Here is a 21,881-nt window from a genome sequence, read left to right on the forward strand (position 1 = left end):
CGGCGGCCCTCGCGCGTCTTAAGGCCCGGCGGCCCCGCGTCCGCGGAGCGGAGTGTGCGTGCTGCTATGAGCTTCTCTGCGGTGCTCCGCAGTCTGCAGCTGCCGCCCAGTCAGAGGGCCCGGCCCGCGTTCCGAGGTGAGGGGCCGAGCGGCGGCGGAGGCCGGGAGGCGAGTCGTTTGCTGAGGGGACGCGGGCGGGGCGGGCCGGCGGCCGAGCCTGACTGGCTGCGTTGAGAGCCCCGCGAGCTTCGTTCTGGCCGTCGGAGAGCCGGTGACGAGAAGGCAGCGCCCACTCCGCAGTATTGTCGGGCTCGTCGAACGCCCCGCGCGGCGCCGGCGCCCGCCAGACGGCGGTGGGCATCGGGGACCCAGCGGCGGGCAGCGGGGACCGCGGAGCGGACCGAGTGCGCTTGCGCGGGCGCTCGGTCGCGGGCCTGGGAGGCTCGTTTCGGGCCGGCGGGGTCCGGAGCCGAGGTCCCAAGTTTAATGCCTTAGACTTTATGGAGGCCTAGGGTTGAAAGGGCCCTCGGAGATAACGTTTATAGTTTTTTGTTCAACACTTGAGAAAACAGAAGAAAGAAATTGGAGGGTCTCATCCAACTCGACTTCGGTAAATTACGCAGAATTTGGGGTCTAGTGTTTTGTCTCTACATTTTCGTTTCTAGAAGTTTGGTTTTCACTAACCTTATGTTGAAATGTTCTCCAGATTTTTTAAGTGTCAGTGGAGATTATGCAGAGTAGCGTGGTTGTGGGGTTTTTTTTATCTTTAAAATCTTATTAATGGGGTTATTTCTCAAAGGCCGTTCTGAATTGGGAAATTTTCTGTTCGTTGGAAGATGTCATCTCAAGTATAACGTTTTTTAAACACCTGGTGGAAAAAAAAATCTTCATTTAGTCAACTATATATATTTTATGTGATGTTTTAATTAATGTTGACTGCAAATCTTTTTTAGAGCAAAGAATAGAAAAACTCAAGGAACATCTATTAGAAAGAAAAACTCCTTTTGTGTACAAACAGGAAGGCCATCTTTTATCCAGGTGAGGTCAAGTATATTTCATTTCAGTTCTGTAAAATTATATCAGAGCTGTCCAATAAAAATACGCTGTGAGCCGCTTATGTAATTTTAAGTTTTCAACTAGCCACGTTAAAAAGTTTTTTTAAAGGGTAAAATGAATTTTAATAACATTTTATTTAATGTAATATATTCAAAGTATAACCATTTCAGCGTGTAATCAGCATTACAGAATTTTTATTGAGGCATTTTACTTACATTCTTTTTTGGTACTTAGTCTTCAAAATCTGGTGTGTATTTTAAATTTTCACATTTCATTTTGGACTAGCCGCATTTCAAGTGCTCCAAGACCACATATGGCTAGTGACTGCTGTATGGACCAGTGCAGCATTATATCGTCGTTTTCTGTGTAAATGAATTCACTTTAAGGGGAAACAATTTTAAGGACAAATGTATGTCTCTGTACTAAAGTGTTGACTTATGGCTTATACAGTATTGCAAAGGTCAGCCTTTCTATAATTTAGCAAGGTTTTTATTCTTTATTTAGCAATGTTTGATCATGTGTTTGAATCTCAACTGTCCATTGAAATACCTTTGTATTTTGTTTTAATTTTAAAAATAGGATATGATTGTATCAAAAACAAGCAAAAATCCTCAAAAGTATATAAAATAGAAAGTTAGAAGGTTCCCTCACCCTCTAGAGGTAACCACTAATAGTGTCTTTCTAGGCTCTTTCTGTGTGATCTAAAAGCATGGACTTTTAAAGTTCTTGAAATACTTTATTCTCCTGGTTTCCTTAATTGTCTCCCAGTATCGTTGCCACTCTCGGGGAGGGCGTTAAAAAAGAGCCTTGTTTAATTTGCATTTCTTTTCTTTGCATTTTTTGCATGTTTCTGCATTTCATTTCTTTATAAATGACTCTTCATCCCCTTCCACAGTGGTCAGATTCGGTTTGTATTTAGGAGATAGAGCTAACTGGATTTGGTGATGGAATGTAAAAGAATGAATAGAGTTAAAGATATCATGTTCCAGATTAAAGTAGAGTAAGGAGACACAACAACTAAATTTAATACCTGACCCCATACTAGATCCTCTGCTGGATTGGGGGAAATGCTATAAAGGACATTTTTAGGTTAGTTGACCTTATGTGGACAGTGGATTAAAGCAGTGTATCAAGGTCCATTTATGAGTTTGGTAACTGTACTGTGGTTATGTGAGAATATCCCTATTGGGAAATAACCACTGAAGTTTTTAGGGGTCAAGGGCAATGATGTATGTAATTTATCTTCAAATGGTTTAGGAAAAAAAGGTATATATACACGACACACATTCAGAGAGAGCATGTAACACAAATAGCGTAAAATGTTAGCAGTAGATGAATCTGGGTAAAGAGTACATGATATTCTTTGAACTCTTTTTCAGTATTATGTTTGACAGTCTTACCAAGTAAAATGTTATTTAAAATTTCTAACTTGACGTTTTTCATTTAGAATAAATGTTTTCTCTTATCACAAATAATCCCATATTTGTTTAAGAAAAAAAAGACGATGCTTGGGTTTTGGTTTGAGTAACTAAGTAGATAGTGATACCATATATTGAGATGGGTGAAGACCAAAGTAGGAATGGAGGGCGGCGGACTTGGCCCAGCGGTTAGGGCGTCCGTTGACCACATGGGAGGTCCGCGGTTCAAACCCCGGGCCTCCTTGACCCGTCTGGAGCAGGCCCATGCACAGTGCTGATGCATGCAAGGAGTGCCCTGCCACACAGGTGTGTCCCCCACTTAGGGGAGCCCCACGCTCAAGGAGTGCACCCCATAAGGAGAGCCGCCCAGCGCGAAAGAAAGTGCAGCCTGCCCAGGAATGGCGCCACACACACGGAGAGCTGACACAGCAAGATGACGCAACAAAAAGAAACACAGATTCCCGTGCCACTGACAACAACAGAAGCGACAAAGAAGATACAGCAAATAGACACACAGAACAGACAACCGGGGTGGGGAGGACAGGAGAGAAATAATAAATAAATCTTAAAAAAAAAAAAAAGTAGGAATGGAGGAATCAGGAGCTGTGTTTTGACTGTGTAAAGTTTCAGGTACCAGTAAGACATCCATGTGGAGATGCCAAATAGTTATGTGTCTGAAGTTCCGGACAGATGCTGGGACTGGGTATATAACTTGGAAATTGTCAGTTTGTAAACACTTATGTAAAACTTTGGGACTCGGTAAGCTTACTAGGAGGGAGCAAAGATAAACTAATTTAAATAAGACAGTGACTCTCTTTTATAAAGGAATCCATTGGGGTCATAGGGTTTATGCATAATGGGAAGAAAAGAAAATTCTAAAACTCTTCTTCCTCTGATTTAACCAAGATACTACACAAATACCATATTCCTTTCAGAATTTAAATATTACTTGAGCAACACTTCATCAAGTAAAACAGCCAATCACAGTTGCACCTTTTTAGGGTTCTAGTTTACAACTCTGGAGTGTATGTATCTCAAGTCTCCTTTGTTCAGGTAGTTCTTCTGAGTTCTTTAATAATAAGATTATTTATTATCCTATATGTCTCCACACTGGGCAGGTGAATAAGATAGGGTCTCCTTATCAGAGATTTTTAACTAGTAGATAGGAAGGCTAGCGATTTTGAAGGCTTAGCACTGATGGAAAAAGAGGAGTTGTGCAGAAATATAAAATTAAAATGAAAGGGCAGAAGAACAGTTAAGGCTTTGAGCCTTGGAAAGGTTAGCAAGAAGAGAGAAGGAGACTTTTAAAAAGTAGACTAATGAGGTGGGAGGAAAAGTAGAATTGGTGATCCAGTGGCAAAGAGAAAAGTGCTATTAAAGAAAAATGATTAAAAGTATCAAGTGCTATTTTGAATGTTGAAAGATCCAATAAGATGGAGATGGGAAATTGGCCTTGAGTTATGGAAACATGAAAGTGGATGACAGGAGTTTTTGTAGAATGGTGGGGACAACTTTTTGATGGGCAATGGGTAAGGAAAGAATGGGAAGTGACAACATGGAGATAGTGGATGTAGATACCTCCTTTTGAGTTTAGCTATATGAAAAATTAGGCAGTAGTTGAAAGGGAATGCAAGGCTTAAGGCTTTTTAAATTAGGAGAGATTACATCGTGATGGGAATGACCTTGAGGAGGGACAAGATAATGATGGCAAATAATTGCAGGAACAAAGTCTGGCAAGCAAGAGGGAATGGAATGGAGAGTTTGATCCTAGATCAGTCGCAAGCTCAGTTCATCCATTTGAATAGGACAGAAGGCAGAATATGCAGAGGCAGATAGACAGGTAGACTTGTTAAAAGATAGCTTCTGATTTTCTCAGTAAGGTAACATTTCAGTATGCTGTAAGCCCAGAAGTTGTAGAAGCTGAGACCAATGTGGGGAGCCTGCTTAGTTGAGGTACTATATTGGAAGCAATATGGCAGGCTGACCCTGAACATCATCTACCATCCTATACTAGTGGGGCAGGGAATAGCAAGAGGGGAATTTTCCACCAGGTAGGGAGTGCAGGAGCTCAAATGGGAAGACAGTGTGCTCTGGCAGACTGACCGTGCCTGGGAGGAATGGGGAAGCAACTCACACTCAGAAGACAGCTACTAAGAGAGTACTTTCATTGGCATATTTTGACCCTCATTTTATCTCTGAATTTGGGATGTGCCTTAGAATCAATGGTCTATTTGATCTACAGGCCATTATATATCCTGCTATAACCTGCAGAATTGAGTGGGAGAGAGTGTAAACTATAATCCATGCTATGTACAGTGCTCCAAAGAGTATTCATCAAATGCAGTGAATGTACCACATTAATGAAAGAAGTTGTTAATGTGGGGAAAAGTGGGAGGTGTGGGGAGTGGGGCATATGGGAATCCCTTATATCTTTTATGTAACATTTTATGTAATCTAAGTATCTTTTAAAAATAAATTAAAAAAATTTTAAATGGCATATCTGATCAATGGGGCTTTTCCCTAAATGGTACACAAATAATTGTGCTTCTTGAAATTAATAGCACCTTAGATTTGTTCAAATACAGTTAGCACTCGGTCAAGAATTACCAAACATTTGAGAAATGCCAACACAATGAAAGAGAAGTTTCAAAGAAAGCATTCAGAGGAACTTATATCAAATGAAGTAGATTTTAAAATTTCTGCTAAGAGTTAAGAGATAATAGTACATCCATAAAACAGAAACAGGTAGTAGTTATAAAAGAATCAATTAGACATCTTAGGAATGGAGACTGTAATTGTTAAAATAAAAACCTCTATAGGTCTGAATAGTAGAGTGGATAAATTTGTTACCTGTAGGATCAAGCCTGGGAATTCTCCCAGAATACAGCACAAGGGAATGGAAAGTCTATAGAATAATTGAGAGATCAGGGGTGGAGAAGTTCCCATCATCTGGATAATTCCAAATGGAGAGAAAAGAGGGGAGGCAGTATTTGGGGGGGAGGGGGTGGTGGTGTGGGGGAAATCACTGAAATTTTCCTAGATTAAACAAAAACAAAACTCCAAGTATGAGAGAAAAGTTGGGAGAGCAGAAAAAATTATTCCACAAATGAAGAATATGTGGGGAGAGATTCCCTTCTGAAGATCACTTTACTTTTGTTCTTGAGAGCTGGGAAACTTCTCTCCTCCCTAAATCCCCCCCCCTTTTTTTTTTTTCCAATTTAATAATAGCACTCTTGGAGTAATTACCTACTAAAAGATTCTCAAGGCCTGTACTAGCCTTCTTGAGCAAACAGTTGCTCTGGATAAATATCTAAATGCCTGGCCACCTAGAATTTAAGGTCCATATTCTTTTCTTTTTTTTTTTTTAAGATTTATTTATTTATTTAATTTCCCCCCCTCCCCTGGTTGTCTGTTCTTGGTGTCTATTTGCTGCGTCTTGTTTCTTTGTCCGCTTCTGTTGTCGTCAGCGGCACGGGAAGTGTGGGCGGCGCCATTCCTGGGCAGGCTGCACTTTCTTTTCACTCTGGGCGGATTTCCTCACGGGCGCACTCCTTGCGCGTGGGGCTCCCCTACGCGGGGGATACCCTTGCGTGGCACGGCACTCCTTGCGCGCATCAGCACTGCGCATGGGCCAGCTCCACACCGGTCAAGGAGGCCTGGGGTTTGAACCGCGGACCTCCCATATGGTAGACGGACGCCCTAACCACTGGGCCAAAGTCCGTTTCCCAAGGTCCATATTCTTAATGTGTCCTAATATAAATTAAGCTGTGGGTGTGTATGGTAAATTTTGGGTTTCTTAGGGAGGGCTATTTTTAAAATATTTTTCAGTGTAAGCCTTTACTGAATATTTAAAACTAACCCAAGAAAATGTTGCTTAATGAAGGTATTTTGAAGACTTATTTGCATGACTAGAGAATGGTGTTTTTGGATTGAAATTATCTAGTGTTTACATATTCTATGGGGGGAAGGTGTTAAGACTTTAAAAAGTATCTTTAAAGTGCTTAGCCATCTTGTTCACACTGTTGAGTTGCACTATAATGAGGAAAAGTTTTGCTTAGAACAAATAAATCTCAACTTCTTGCCTTCATTTAAAATTTAAAGTATAATGTTGTTAATTGTTAATAACCCCCGCCCCTGAAAAAAAGAAGTCTTCTTGGTACAGGGTTAATTTTTTTTTTTTTTTTTTCTTTTTAAAGTAGTAGAGGCCAGAGAATGACATCAGAACACCAGGTCCAAAGAGGCACAAAAGTTCTGAAACTTAAAACAAAAATGGTAAGATATGGACAAAGCCCTCATAAGCAGTCCCTTTTTCCTCTTTTCCTGAGTTCTTTTTGAAAGAAATGAGTTCTAAATACTGATTTGTCTTAACTCTTTCAGGCTGATAAAGAAAATGCCAGTAGACCTACAGAGATCAAAAGTAATGTAAGGATGGAAAAAAATTGTGTTCCTTTAAAATCTTCTAACGAATTAACCAATTCAACAATAGCAGTCGATAAACATAATTTTGAGGACAATAATCAAACTCTTCAGGTGTTACCTATTAAAGATGATTCCCAAGATCAACGTATGACACTTAGCCAGGCTTTTCACTCTAAAAAAATTAATAAAAACCAAATGACTACAGAGAAACTGAAGCAAGATGCTAACATGCCCAAGAAACCTGTGCTTGGAACTTATCGTGGGCAAATTGTTCAGTCTAAGGTTAATTCATTTAGAAAGCCTCTGCAAGTCAAAGATGTGAGTTGTACAGCAACCAAGAAACTTTCAGCTACTATCTCTAAAGCCACAGAGCTTCAGCCTGTAAACACCAGCAGTGCAACAGTGAAAAGTGATAGAGTTTTAGACATAACTGCCACTAAAGTTGTGACCGCTGCGTCTCAGGATAGGCAACTTGTGCGCCTTCCTATTAGAAGTCACCATGATAATACCCAGGACAAGATGAAACAGGGCATCAGTAGAACCTCTGCCAATGTTACAGTTCGGAAGGGGCTTACTGGAAGAGGACTGCTGCAGTTAAAAACAGGTTTATCTAGTGTCAAAATTAGTTCTCAAGACTCAAAAGGAAATGAGACATCAAGAAGCATAGTTTCTAAAATTAAAACCAGGCCCCCTTTGTCTTCTAATACCAAACTGATAGAAAAGCCAAAAACCATTGACCAGCGAAGACACACTATAGCAAAAGCAACCATTGTTAGATCGGCTCAGCCCAAAGAGACTGCAGAAGAAAGAAAGTAAGTAGATGGGATTTTCTTCATTTCAGTAGCTTTGTTTTCAGTGGAGTACTATTTGTGAATTTGGTTTCTGATTTCCTTGAATGTATTAGAATTATCTTTTGTGGATTCTCTTGTAACATACAAATTTTTAAGCAAATTTATATCGTGGGATAACATGACCTAAAAATTACTTTGGTTGTGTTTTATTAGGTTGTTTTAAATTGGGCAATATTTTATAACCTCTCCATTTAAAAAGGCGTTCTTGTGGTCTCTGAGCCTGTAATGGGCTTTGATGTGTTCAGTATTTTTCAAGCTTGTGAACTATATCTGTGCCACTAGTATAAAACTACTTAAAGACCTGAAATGGTGTTTTTTTTTGTAGATATATTTTATAGATTTATTTTATTTATTTCTCTCCCCTTCACCCCCCACACACCCCCACCCTTTGTCTGCTCTCTGTGTCCATTCACTGTGTTTTTCTGTGTCTGCTTGTATTGTCAGGCGGCACCGGGAAACTGCATCTCTTTTGTTGCGTCATCTTGCTGCTTCAGCTCTCCTGTGTGTGCGGTGCCACTCCTGGGCTGTGCTTTTTCTCACATGGGGTGGCTTTCCTTGCGGGGCACACTCCTTGCACATGGGGCAGCCCTGCGCGCGGCAGCTCTGCACGTGGGCCAGTTTACCACATGGGTCAGGAGGCCCTGGGTATCGAACCCTGGACCCTCCATATGGTAGGCAGACACTCTATCAGTTGAACCATGTACACTTCCCATGAAATATTTTTTAACTTTTCCTTTATTCAATCCTTCTATCATCAGTGTCATTGTAATATTTATATACTGCTTAAAACTGTAGAATTCGTCTGTCTGAGTGGAAAGCCGACAAAGGAAGAGTGCTGAAAAGGCCTCCTAGCTCCATACTTGGCCAGCCTGAGCCTGAAGGACAAAATGAAAAACCAGTTGGGTCCTTCTGGACTACCATGGCAGAAGAAGATGAGCAAAGACTGTTTACAGAAAAAGTAAACAAGACATTTTCTGAATGTCTGAATCTGATTAAAGAGGTATATAGTCTATTATATATTTGTGTAGCATTTTATAGTTTGCAAATTACTTTCATGTACATTTTTTTCATTACAGTGGCATTTACATACAACAATTATATTGTCAGTCTTTTTGACCAAGTTACATAACTGATGTTAATGCCGACTTAACATTGATTGTGAGATTGTTCCTCTTTTGCCTTTGAGAGCATTTTGTATTACATTCATATACTAAGTATATCAACAGGACAGTTTCGTTGGTTAGGGTTTTTTTGTTTTTTGTTTTTTTCTTTTTAGTTAGGTTTTAAATACTGTGTTCTAGGTGTTAATATAGAGTGGGCTGGGGGTGGATATTAATTCACTTGGCACCCCTCCCACTTCTGTTTCTTACATTTATTCAAACATACCTAAAAATTATTTTTCCCATTGATTTACGTATTTTACCAAGGACTAGCAACACAAATTAGTGAGCCATTTAATATTACCATAGATTAAATTCAAGTTAACAACATTCACAAATAAAATCCCATTAATCTACATCATTGCTGTGGTACTGAATTTATTGTAGAATTTTGCTATTTGGACCAAAATCTGAGGTATAATCACTCCAGAATATTTCCTGTTTCCTCACTACTATTTAATCTTACTGTGGTCACTTACTAGTGTCTAAGATCCATAACAAGGCTGAATACAGGGTATCATTTCAAACCTCGCTCTGAGCATCTTTAAACCTTTGGTGGTTCTAAAGACCAATAAAAGTTACAACTGGAAAGCTGCAATCAGGAAACCACTGGATTTCTTCTTATTTCTGTTCAGTTGAAGTTTTTTGGTTTTTTTTTCATACTGTAGAATTTTTCTGCCCAACTATTTAATTATGTATAACTTACATAAACCATTACAGGTTCAAGTGAACCTTCATCTCAAAACCTGATAAAGACAATTAAAAAATAAATCTGTAGGCTGTTTTTACTCATGAACATGGGAGATGCAAATATCCTAAATAAAATACTAACAAATGGAATCTCCTAATGTATAAGAGGGCTGAGTAGATTGTTAATTATTTTCTACTAACATAGATCTCAAGCAGTATTTCATTTTCTACTGAATTATACTCATGGCTGAGGTGCTTTTTTTTTTTGCTAGCCATTCAAAATAAGTTTGGAGTAAGGAAGAGAATGTAGTGAATATCTTTTGAATATTTTTCTATCAATTTTATTCTTTTTATCATTGATCTTGATTTAGTAATCTTAATTATTGATTGATCATACTTAGTAGGCTAAAAACATCACACATTTTTCTTACTATTTTAGGGATGCCCAAAAGAAGAAATAACGGCCACACTGAATAGCCTGATTAAAAATATACCAGATGCCAAAAAACTTGTTAAATATTGGATATGCCTTGTACAACTTGAGCCAATCACAAGTCCTATTGAAAACATTATTGCAATCTATGAGAAAGCCATTCTGGCAGGGGCTCAGGTGAGATTAAAATTTACTGATCTTTGTTGTTACAGTGTAAGTGATTCACAGTTGTTTTGGAACATATCTCGAAGTAATCACTTGATTTATGGTATATACGTAGTAGTAATGAAATTTGTTTGAAGGCCACAAGGGTTGCATTTTTAAAGCTGTTTCTCAGCCTTCTGAAACTTTTACTGTTTTACGAATAATTAGACCTTAGACAATGGATATAAGCTGAAATATAAATTTAATAACACTTATTCTGCACATTTCCTAATTGGGAATTCTAGGAAACTGAATTTTTAATATTAAAATTTTGCTTATTCAGTTGAGTGCCTGCCTCCCACATGGGAGGTACTGGGTTTGGTTTCTGGTGCCTCCTGAAAAAACATAAACAAACAAGCAAAACAAATAATTACACTAACTCAGGGAAGCCAGTATGGCCTGGTGGTTGAGCACTGCCTTCCCACATACGGGGTCCAGGGTTCAATCCCTGGTCCCCAGTACCTCAAAACAAAATTTTTTTTCTTATTGAATATAAAGCAAATGGAGTTAAATTATCTTTAAAATGTTATCAAAATCTGATGGTTTTCTTTGTGAGACAACTTTTCCTTTCTTTATCGGAATATATCTGAGTCCTTTATTTACATATCCATGTGGTATAGTCCATCTTGCCCACATATAAAAGATAGCAGTAAACTAGTTTCTTAAACATTATTGCCACCATAGTGGTTTGATACCATTGACTCTCACCTCTTCCTAGTCTGTTGCTACAGAAACATCCGGTACAAAATAAATTATATCTTCAGGTTTTTTGTTTTGTTTTTAAGGACAGCAAATGTTCCTAAAACTTTAGGACATGTTCCTAAAACTTTAGGACAGCGAATGTTCCTAAAACTTCCCTTTGAGCAAGTTTCTTAAACTTATTAGAGATTTTTTTTTCTAGTTATTCTTTTTAGCCTGTTCACACTAGTCTCAGCAAAGCCAACAAATGCTTGATCTTTAACCTGCACTGAAAATCACATTCAGTATTTTCTGCCATAACCCACTGAATGTAGTGGGGTAGAGTAAAAACTGCACCATAAACTATAACCCATGCAGTGCAGCAGTGCTCCAAAATGTATTCACCAAATGCAGCGAATGTGCCACAATGATGAAAGAGGTTGTTGACGGGGGGGGGGGGAGCTATGAGAACCTCTTATTTTTTAATGTAACATTTTTTGTGATCTATGTATCTTTTTTAAAAAGACAATTTTTTTTTTTAAATTTTTGAAAAATCACATTCAGCAAGTAGTTTCTCCATGGCTATATGTAGAACACTATGCTGAAGAGTAATTATATTTGAGAAGATCCCATTTGAAGAGGGAGTGTCAGATCTCTACTGCATTGAACTAGAAGGGACATTATGTACTGCAGCTTCTGTCAATGTAGCTATGATGTATAGCCAGAGCTAAAGCTGTATATAGAAAGCAGTAGTGTAAAGGAAAAGGTGTGCTACCAGAGCAGAAATTGGAAAGCAAGGATCAGAAGTAGTCGAGAAAATTGAAAGCAGTATTGATGAGTAGTTGAGGACTAAGTACTGGAACTGACTATGAGCCAGAGCATCCCTTTTATTTAATATTTTGTGTACTGTGCATTAGCAGGCTTAAAGTAAATAGTGCTTATAGTATCTGCCATATAACAGACACTATAAATCTTAATAGCTCTTTGGTTAATTTCCTACTTGTCCATTAATTTTCTTATAAGGCAAGCAGTAATAGTTACCAAAAGCTTAAGAAAAGTAATGGGCAAAATTTTCACTGATGAAATTCTATTCCTTAATCTTGTTTTTAATTCTGTAAATTGGAAAAGTCGGCTATTCAATTTTAGTGACAAAAGTGTTCTGAGAAGCATGGTTTAAGAATCACTGCCTAATTTTTAAATAAGTTTTAATCACTGTGATTTTAATATTTTAAATTTGGACAACCTAGTTAATGTCTGAGAATATAAAATTTATGTGAGTCTGCTTTCTTAAAAAAATTTTAAGCCTATTGAAGAGATGCGACATGAAATTGTAGATATTCTAACACTGAAGAGTCAAGAAAAAGTTAATTTGGGTAAGTTAGTTTCTTTTGTTTCCTTCAAGTGGATTCTGGTTTTATTAAAATTTCTTTGCTGAATGACTTTTCTCTTTTTTTGCTTTTAAAAAAGGTAGAGTGATACCCAGAGATGTACTTACCAAATGCAATGGATGTGTCATGATGATGGGAGTGAGTGTTGCTGGGGGGGGAGGGGTGCGGTGGGGGTGGTGGGGTCGAATGGGACCTCATATTTTTTTAATGTAATATTTTTACAAAATCAATTTTAAAAAATCAATTAAAAAAAAAAAGATTAATCAGCCTTAGCTTGCTTCATGCCAAGAAATTCTAGCACCTTGTGGCTCATTACCTAATTGCCTCAAACAAGGAGGGTGATAAACAGGTATCTCCATATTCCTCAGCCTGAATATTAGAGATAGTCCTAGAATTCTCTTCATTTGGTATAATCAACAGAAATTCTTCCCATCCCTTTTTTTCAGAACGAAAATAAAGTTAATCTTCAGATAACAAAAATAGCATTAGGTCTTGAAGATATTTTCCAATAATTTCTTCAAGAAATTTTATGGTTCTTGCTTTTATTTTTAGTTTTTTGATCCATTTTGAGTTAATTTTTGAAAAAGGAGTGAGATAGGTGTCCTCTTTCCTTCTTTCAACTATGGACGTCCAATTTTTTCAGCACCATTTGTTGAATGGATTGTTCTGCCCGAGCTATGTGAGTTTGACAGGCTAGTCAAAAATCACTTGACCATACCTGTGAGGGTCTGTTTCTGAGCCATAAATTTGGTTCCATTGGTCTATTTTGTCTGTCTTTAGGCCAGTATCATGCTGTTTTTACCACTACAGGTAGGTATTATGATGTAAAGTCTGGAGATGAGGGTTCGCTTTTCCTTTTTATGATGTTTCTGGCTATTCAGGACTCCTTACCCTTCCAAATAAATTTAATGATCGTGTGGTGGTAGGTGGTGGATTCTTAAAGGAGATAAGAGAAGGACTGATTGGACTACTGATGTTTAATGTATGTAGAAGTTTTAATTAGCTTTACTGTAAAATTGTGGAAATGTATAGAGTGGATGGTAACACACAGGGAGTAACAGCTAGTTTATAAATGGGGATGTGACTGAAAATGGTAGTCTAGTTGTGTAAATGCCAATTGATAGAATGCTTGAGAATAATCTAGGAACTAGATAGCACAGTAAACCAAGAGGTGGGTGAGAATTGTGATTGATGGTACAGATGCAAGAGTGTCCTTTGTTAGCTAGAACAAATGTATAACACTACTGAAGGATGATGGGAATGTGGAGAAGCATGGGAAAAAAACAGCTAGAGTGACCTATGGACTGTGGTTAGTAATATATAGCAATGATATAATATTCTTGCATCTATGTAAAAGATGTACTGTGTTGATACTGAGGCAGTATGGAAAATGTGAGCCAAATGTACACTATGGACATGGTAACAATCAGATATTATTTTATCTGTAGCAAATGACACACCACAGTGTGGTGTGTTGATGATGGAGGGGTGTTGTTTGGGAATTCTGCACATGTGCATGATTGTTTAATAAGTTTACAACTTCTGTCATAAAAAAATATATTTAAAAAATAATAATAGGGTGGGTTGGGGAGAAAACACACCAAATGTGGGATGGGGATTGTGATTGGTAGTAAGATTTTGACAGTGTTCTTTCATAGTTTGTAACAAACGTCTCATGACAATGCAGGGTGTTGGTGGAGGGTTGATGTATGGGACCCGCATGTGATGTTATGCATATTTGCTTTGTAGGTTCCCAGCTTTTGCTGTACACTAATTGTTTATGTATGTTCATATATAAATGATATAAAGATAATAACAATTGGATTGGTTAGGGGAGAACTACTTTGTTTGGTGGTAATATTTTGACAATGCTCTTTAATCATTAGTTTAAAAGGTTTAAAAACAATGCAGGTTGTTGGTGGTTGGGTGAGATCTTATATATGTTTGTTTGGTGTTACGTATGTTTGGTTTGTAAGTTCACAACTATGATACACTTGTTTGTGTATGTTTATGAATGAGTGATAAATTTCAATAAATTTTAAAAAATGATAGCAAAAAAAATAAAATAAAAAAGGTAGAGTGTTTCTTTCCTCATTGTTCTCTAGGCCTACTTTTGAAATTCAGTGCTTTTATGTAGTATGAAGAATTTGATTAGGAGACTTGGTTTTAAATAACCCAAATTTGTCATTGAATATCTGTGAAGTTCCTTTTTACCTCTCTAGGCTTTAATTTCCTGTTATAAAAATGAGGCACTTTGACCGTATGCCCTTTGAAGACCTTTCATCTATTAAATCCTGTAATCTCTTTTGTGCTATAATGAAGTTCTTTCCGTAATTTCCTTTGCTGGGGAGAGTAGAGATGACATAGGAGATTGATTAGCTATTGGGTACATAAAATGAAATATTTTCTAGATTCTAACATATGTCATGCCTGTTAGTGTGATGTTTGGTGAGAAATTTAACCCCTTCCTTATTTGTACAATGGGGATAATGTTATCTTCCTCAAGATTGGTGGGACCATTAAATGAAATAATGTCTATAAAACCAGTATCCCAATTTGTGGCACACAGTAAGTTCATTAAACTTTAATATTATTAATATTAATTATGTTAGATGGGGGGAGAAATCACTTCATAGAAACTTAACCTAATTTGTTTCCTAGTTTTTTTTGTTTTTTTTTTTTAAGATTTATTTATTTATTTAATTTCCCCCCCTCCCCTGGTTGTCTGTTCTTGGTGTCTATTTGCTGCGTCTTGTTTCTTTGTCCGTTTCTGTTGTCGTCAGCGGCACGGGAAGTGTGGGCGGCGCCATTCCTGGGCAGGCTGCTTTTTCTTTTCACGCTGGGCAGCTTTCCTCACGGGCGCACTCCTTGCGCGTGGGGCTCCCCCACGCAGGGGACACCCTTGCGTGGCAGGGCACTCCTTGCGCGCGTCAGCGCTGCGCATGGCCAGCTCCACACGGGTCAAGGAGCCCCGGGGTTTGAACCGCGGACCTCCCATATGGTAGACGGACGCCCTAACCACTGGGCCAAAGTCCGTTTCCCCTAGGTTTTTTTGTTTCTTTGTTTTTCTGTAACACTATATATCACCTTATCAAATATTTGAGTTTCTAAAGAGCCCATCTTTGTATCAGATTATTTTCTTTAGTTTAATCTTAATAATCTAATGGAGTCATTCTGAATTTGTTAAGGCTTCTGATATATCATGCCAAATTGCTTTCCAGGGTAGTTACAAGTATTCTTTTTTTTTTTAAAGATTTATTTATTTCTCTCCCCTTCCCCCCCCCACCGCCCTAGTTGTCTGTTCTCTGTGTCTATTTGCTGCGTGTTCTTTGTCTGCTTCTGTTGTCAGTGGCACAGGAATCTGTGTTTCTTTTTGTTGTTTCACCTTGTGTCAGCTCTCCGTGTGTGTAGTGCCATTCCTGGGTAGGCTGCACTTTCTTTCGTGCTGGGTGGCTCTCCTTACGGGGAGCACTCCTTGTGCGTGGGGCTCCCCTACGTGGGGGACACCCCTGTGTGGCAGGGCACTCCTTGCGCACATCAGCACTGTGCGTGGGCCAGCTCCACACGGGTCAGGGAGGCCCGGGGTTTGAACCATGGACCTCCCATGTGGTAGATGGACGCCCTAACCACTGGGTCATGTCCGCTTCCCACAAGTATTCTTATTTTCAGTACACAAAATGATTTTAAAATATAAGGATCTAGAGCATGGCCTAAACTTTAAATAAAATCAGACCTCATACTGAAATTCTTAGTTGTATGTTATATAAGTTTTTGCTTAATGTAATACCAAAAAAATTCATTTGAGATTTGTATGGTAGTTGCTTATCCATGTGTGAGGAGATCATGCTTCTTTTGTCAGTATGTTTACTTGAACAGGGAATATTTCAATTTATGGTGGTTGTTTATATGCTCGGTGGAGGGGGGCGGAGTGGATGTAGTTCAAGTGGCTGAGTGCCTGTTTCCCACATAGGAGGTTCTGGGTTTGAGCCCCTGTACCTCCTAAAAATAAATGAAAAAAATGAACCCTCACTGGGGGGCAGATATATAGGATCTTACTAGTAATAGTTAATGAGGGAGCTTGAAAAGGAATCGTCAGGGAGATAGAAGGAAAACCAGGAAAGACTGGTATGCCACATACAAAAAAAGTTACAAATCACCTAGTAAAAAAAATTCATAAATTCCTCATAATTCTCAATAGAATAATGCTAGTTAGTGGAATCTTTTCTAGCATGTAGGATATTTATAACCCTTTACATGGAATAAAAAGTTCTTCATAAACTCTAGACTTTCTGAAATACATAATTATGGATTTCAAATGTGAAGTCCATTTTACAAAGGAAAATCATATGTAAGCAGTGAGTGAACATCATTGGCAAATGTAAGACATTAAATAATAATAGAGAAAAACACCACTTGGATATTTCTCAGGCACCTCAAACCCACCATATCCATAAAGAACACCTAATTTTTCCCTAATCATGATCATTCTTTTGGTTCCAAGTCTTAGCACTTAGTGCTAACCAGTTGTCCAAGCTCAAAATCTTGGGGTTATTTTTTGAGTCTCTCCCACCTCCCCATTTCTGTACCACAGTCGATCAAAGTCCCATCAGTTTAACTTCTCTTGAAATCTATCTGCTTCTCTCCATCCCTCCTTGCTAGGCTTCTTTATTTTAGTTGAGATCACCTACAGCTTTTACCTGGACTATAGCAGTAGACTCCTAACTGGTTTCCTGCCTCTCTACTCTTGCTCCATTCCAATCCATTGTCAAAACAGCAACCAAAATGCTCTGCCACCTCCTTAAATTCCTGACTCCAGGCTCTTGTTATTCTCCTCTCCTGTTATTCTTCATTTACTGGAGGGGCCATACTATCTCTTGCCTCTCTAGGTCTCTCCAAGCCAGTCTTCTAATTTTTCTTCACCTAATTCCTGCCTATCCTTTAGACCCTGGGTCAAATATTACTTCTTCAGGTAGCCTTCTCTGATACCTACCTCATCCTGCTCCACCTGGCTAGGTTAGATTCACCCCCCTTTTGTGCTCCCTTTTTTCCCCTTTGCAATACTTGATACCCTTAGTGCTTGCTTATCTTGTTTTTTAAACTATAAACTCCATGGACAAGGACCATGTCTGATCTTCCTTATCATTGCATCTCCCATACTAATGCAATGCCTGTCATACAGTAGGCACTTAATTACTTTTTGGGTTAATGATTTCATGTTCCCTCTCTCTCCACTTGAACTTCCACTCAATAAAAAAAAAAAAAAACTGACAGTTATGCAATGGAAACTTCTCTTAGTAAAATCTTTAATAATTCCCTAATAATCAAATCCCAAAATCCAGAGATCTTTTTAGCTCAGTGGATTTACCAGGATGTTTCTCAAGTATTTCAAATTTAACTGTTTTATTTTGAGCCCTTTTTCTTCTTTCACTCATACCTAATATTGCTCTCCCCCACCACTTCCCCAGTGGTGGTGGGGGGGGAGGGGGAAGCAGGAAAAAGGAAAACCCATCTGTCTTTTTTTTTTTTTTTTTTTAAGATTTATTTTGTTTTATTTCTCCCCACCCCACCCCCCCCTCGCCCCAGTTGTCTGTTTGCTGCATGGTCTTCTTTGTCCACTTCTGTTGTTGTCAAGGGCACGGGAATCTGTGGGGTTTTTTTCTTTTTGTTGCGTCATCCTGTGTGTCAGCTCTCCATGTGGGCGGCACCATTTCTGGGCAGGCTGCACTTTCTTTCGCGCTGGGCGGCTCTCCTTGCAGGGTGCACTTCTTGCACGTGGGGCTCCCCTACGCAGGGACACCCCTGCGTGGCAGGGCACTCCTTGCGCGCATCAGCGCTGCGCGTGGGCCAGCTCCACACAGGTCAAGGAGGCCCGGGGTTTGAACTGCAGACCTCCCATGTGGTAGACGGACGCCCTAACCACTGGGCCAAGTCCACTTTCCCCCCATCTGTCATTAAAATCTCCTAAGCAAGAAATTTTAGAAGGTATACACTTAATACAAATGCATACTCATTAAGATACCTACATATGTTCATTTGTTCACTAAGTTCTGACTGTTTTACTTCAGAAATAGCTCTTAAATTGGGCCTTTCCATCCCATTCCCACTTGCTTAGGCTATTACAGAAACTTTGTTTTTCTTGCCATCTGTCTTAATTTGCCAGGTCGCTTGTGACAGATATCACACAGTGAGTTGGCTTAAACAAGAATATATTGGTTCATGGTTTTAGAGGCCAGAAGTTCCAGACCAAGGTGTCAGCAAGGCCATGCTTTCTTCCAGAGTTGATAACGTTCTGGAGGTGGCAGTCTTCTGTCACTGGCAATATCCTTGGTTGTCTTCTGTGTCTGCTATTCTCGTTTCCTTTTTCAGTTTCTGCTGACTTCTGGCTTCTGACTTTTCTGACTGTTTTCAAATTTCCTCTCTTAATAAGGCCTCCACACGTATGGATTAAGGCTGTCCTCATTCAGTTTGACCACACCTAAATAGGCTTTTTTAAGACAAATGTATTTGCACCCTAACTCACCTTAACATTTTCCAAGATATTATTTACAAATAGGTTCAGACCCACAGGAACACAGATGAAGGTTAAAAACATGTCTTCTGCCATGGTACATGCTTCAATCTATCACACATTTCTTTTTCATTCTAATTGTGTCTCTGTCTCCCCAATGTTTTTTTTTAATATCAAACATTTTATATTTAAGGAAAATTACAATACTGCTCCTGCCTACCTATCTGAGCTCACTACCTCCCCCTCCCATTCCAATCTTGTTCCTTATCCTGTATTCTAAGCATACTGGACCCTTAATGTCTAAACAGATCATTTTCCTTTATGTTCCTTACCTAAACTCTTCTCCTTGGTCTTGTCTGTTACTAATTTTTTGAGACCCAGGAAGGTTTTTGAAACCTTCCCTAGCTATCCCCCTGCCCCATAAGCAAAGTTAGTTAGTTCTTTTTATGGGTTCCCATAACCCTTTGTTCTTACCTCAGTTGTACCACTTATCTGTTAATAATTAATTATTTTCTAGTGTGTCTATTCCATGGAATGCATGCTTCTTAAGGACAGGGATGATTTCATTCTTAAATCTGCATCTACAATCCTTGATACATAGAAGATGGTAAATATTTGTTAAATAGTTGGCACCAATACTTGCTTAGGAAAAATAATGGTTAGGAGATGGCAGTTTGGTTCTATTGTTTTGAAATTTAGTCACTATGAATAATATTTTCTGATTTTGTTTTTAAAATTTGGCCAAAAGCTTAATCTAGAAATGTATTTTCAATAGGAGAAAATACTGAGGGTTGTGCAGCCGTGGAACAAATCCAAGAAGTTGACATTGAAAATATAGATGTCAAACAAGAGCCAGGAAAACTGGAAGTGGAAAGTAGCCAACAGAGAAATGTGATATTTCAAGATTGTGAAAAAGAACAAGAGGACAAAACAAAAGAGCCCACCTGTGATGTTAAAACCTCCAATAAAGAAACTAGAGCAAGTTGTTTAATTAAATATAATGTTTCCACTACACCATACTTGCAAAGGTAAACTTTTAAAATGCAGTGTGCTAGGATTTCTTTTTATGGTTAGGGATAATAAATATGGTATTTTTAGATCTTATAGTAGATTTAAGTTAAAACTATCTTTAGTTAAGATGAGGATTTTTCAAACAAATGGGATGTCATTGGCGGACAGTTCCCCTTTTAAGTAATACATTTACTTTGCTTTTCTCTAGTGCCAATTTTAAAAATTAATTTTCGCATCATTTTTCTTTAATCTTATTAATAATATTAGGCTTTGGAATTGAACAATTAGCAAATTTTACAGATATTCCAATATTTACTGTGTACAGGTTGTAACAACCAATAGAGAAAATAAGTTCCTCACCTCAAGGAGCTTGCAGTATCTCTCTTTCTATAAGATAAACAATCAAATAAACAGTACAAAAGTACAAAGTAAAAGTGTTGACATGTTTTTGAACTCTGGGAATAAAATTTTGTGTTCTTTCAGTATAAAAAAGAAGATGCAACTTGATGAAACAAATTCTACATTTAAAGAGCTGAAGTTTCTAACACCAGTGAGACGTTCTCGACGTCTTCAAGAGAACAATTCCAAATTGCCAAATATGTTAAAAGATCATTATCCTTGTGTGTCTTCATTGGAACAGTTAACCGAGTTGGGCAGTGAAACGGATGCTTTCGTATGCCGTCCTAACGCAGCGCTGTGCCGGAGGTACTCAGAGACTGACACGACAGAAGAGAAATAAAGCTCTCATAAGAAACGGGGTTTTTAATGCCTGAGGGTTTCATTTTGCTTTGCTGTGGCTCTATATTTCTCTTAGGTCTGGAGTTGGCCAAGTACCGAAGTATTCTTACGTATTCGTGATGCTGACCCCTTTACTAACTTTCACATTATAGCAGTAGTGACCTTCTAGGTGTAAGAAAACTAATTCTACCTGAGTTTTCCTTTAAGAAAAGTAAATTTTATCAGTTGGTTTACTATGTTCTATGAATATAAACAGGTTTCTTAATGTTAGCTTTTTACTTTTCTTTTTAAAGAACTCTCAGTTACAGAAAGATAGTAAGTCACAATACAAATACAGTAATGCTACATTATAAAAAAAATGGGAGTTGTAGGTAAAATTTATTTTTATATAAGAAGGTACTTTGTGGTGAGAAGGAAAAGGTTCCAAACAGTGGGTATTAGACATTTTAAAGCTAGTGTGATTTCCTTTCTCAGTTAAAATTATAACTTCCATTGCTTCGTTTGATATAGTTTAAAGACAATTAGAATGTTATATAGAATATTTAACAAATGCCATTCTTCTTCGGGTATCATTTCCAAATAACTAATAGTTAAACTTCTTTTATATGATGTAAAAACTTTACTGTTAAATCATGTACCCTGAAGCATGACCATTTATGTATTAAGCATTTCCTTCTCCCCACATCAACACCACCAATAAAATTATTTTGTAAAGCCCTGAAGTAATACTTAGCATACCTACCAATTCTAGTTTCAAATAAGTGGTTTTTCATTGTAACAGATTACTTTTAAAACTTACGTTATATAAATGTGATTAAAAATCACATTTCATCTTCTGTTCATTCATTCCCTTTGTATGATAGCAGCTATCTTTGTTCTTTTTATTGTCTTTCCTTCTGAGTAGGGCTTTTCCTTTTTAACTATGTGCCTAATATGTATGCAATAAATTAAAACACCTGTATAATCATGTTCCAGTGACATTTATTTCAACTGATAGATTACTATATGTGCATTTCACAATGAATGTATTGATAAACATTTGATAAATATTGTAGTTAGATTTGATTTGAGAGTTTCAACACTTGCAAGTGTGTTTTATGCATATTCATGGTATATTTCTTTTTGAGAAATGATCATTAATCTACTTAATTAAAATTTACCTTATTATTTTCCTGATAGCAGAAACACTATCTTTTCATACTTTTTATGGGAAGCCCAATAAAGGACCTTTTCAATTAGAGCAATTGTAGGCTTATAGAAATAGAGTTCCTAAATTCTACCTCTCACACACAGTTTTCCCTATTCTTTTTTTGCATTAGTGTGGTAC

General features: G+C 38.0%; 1 protein-coding gene across 4 annotated transcripts; it reads left to right on the plus strand.

Annotated features, from left to right (window-relative positions):
- Positions 1-21,518, plus strand: CKAP2 (cytoskeleton associated protein 2). Of its 4 annotated transcripts, none has more exons than XM_004484747.4 (9): positions 1-136; positions 954-1,038; positions 6,674-6,746; positions 6,852-7,705; positions 8,540-8,744; positions 10,034-10,204; positions 12,213-12,282; positions 19,581-19,833; positions 20,300-21,518. In XM_004484747.4, exons 1-9 carry the CDS (start codon positions 67-69, stop codon positions 20,553-20,555), a joined length of 2,037 nt encoding a protein of 678 aa, XP_004484804.2. In that variant the 5' UTR covers positions 1-66; the 3' UTR covers positions 20,556-21,518. The 4 variants fall into 4 exon arrangements, with proteins under 4 accessions (XP_004484804.2, XP_004484803.2, XP_071064412.1 ...); XM_004484746.3 differs by having other exon boundaries at positions 27-136; positions 6,671-6,746; XM_071208311.1 differs by having other exon boundaries at positions 91-610; positions 6,671-6,746.
- The last annotated feature ends 363 nt before the right edge of the window (positions 21,519-21,881 follow it).

This window comes from Dasypus novemcinctus, chromosome 15 (genome assembly GCF_030445035.2).
Source record: "Dasypus novemcinctus isolate mDasNov1 chromosome 15, mDasNov1.1.hap2, whole genome shotgun sequence".
NCBI classification, from domain to species: domain Eukaryota; kingdom Metazoa; phylum Chordata; class Mammalia; order Cingulata; family Dasypodidae; genus Dasypus; species Dasypus novemcinctus.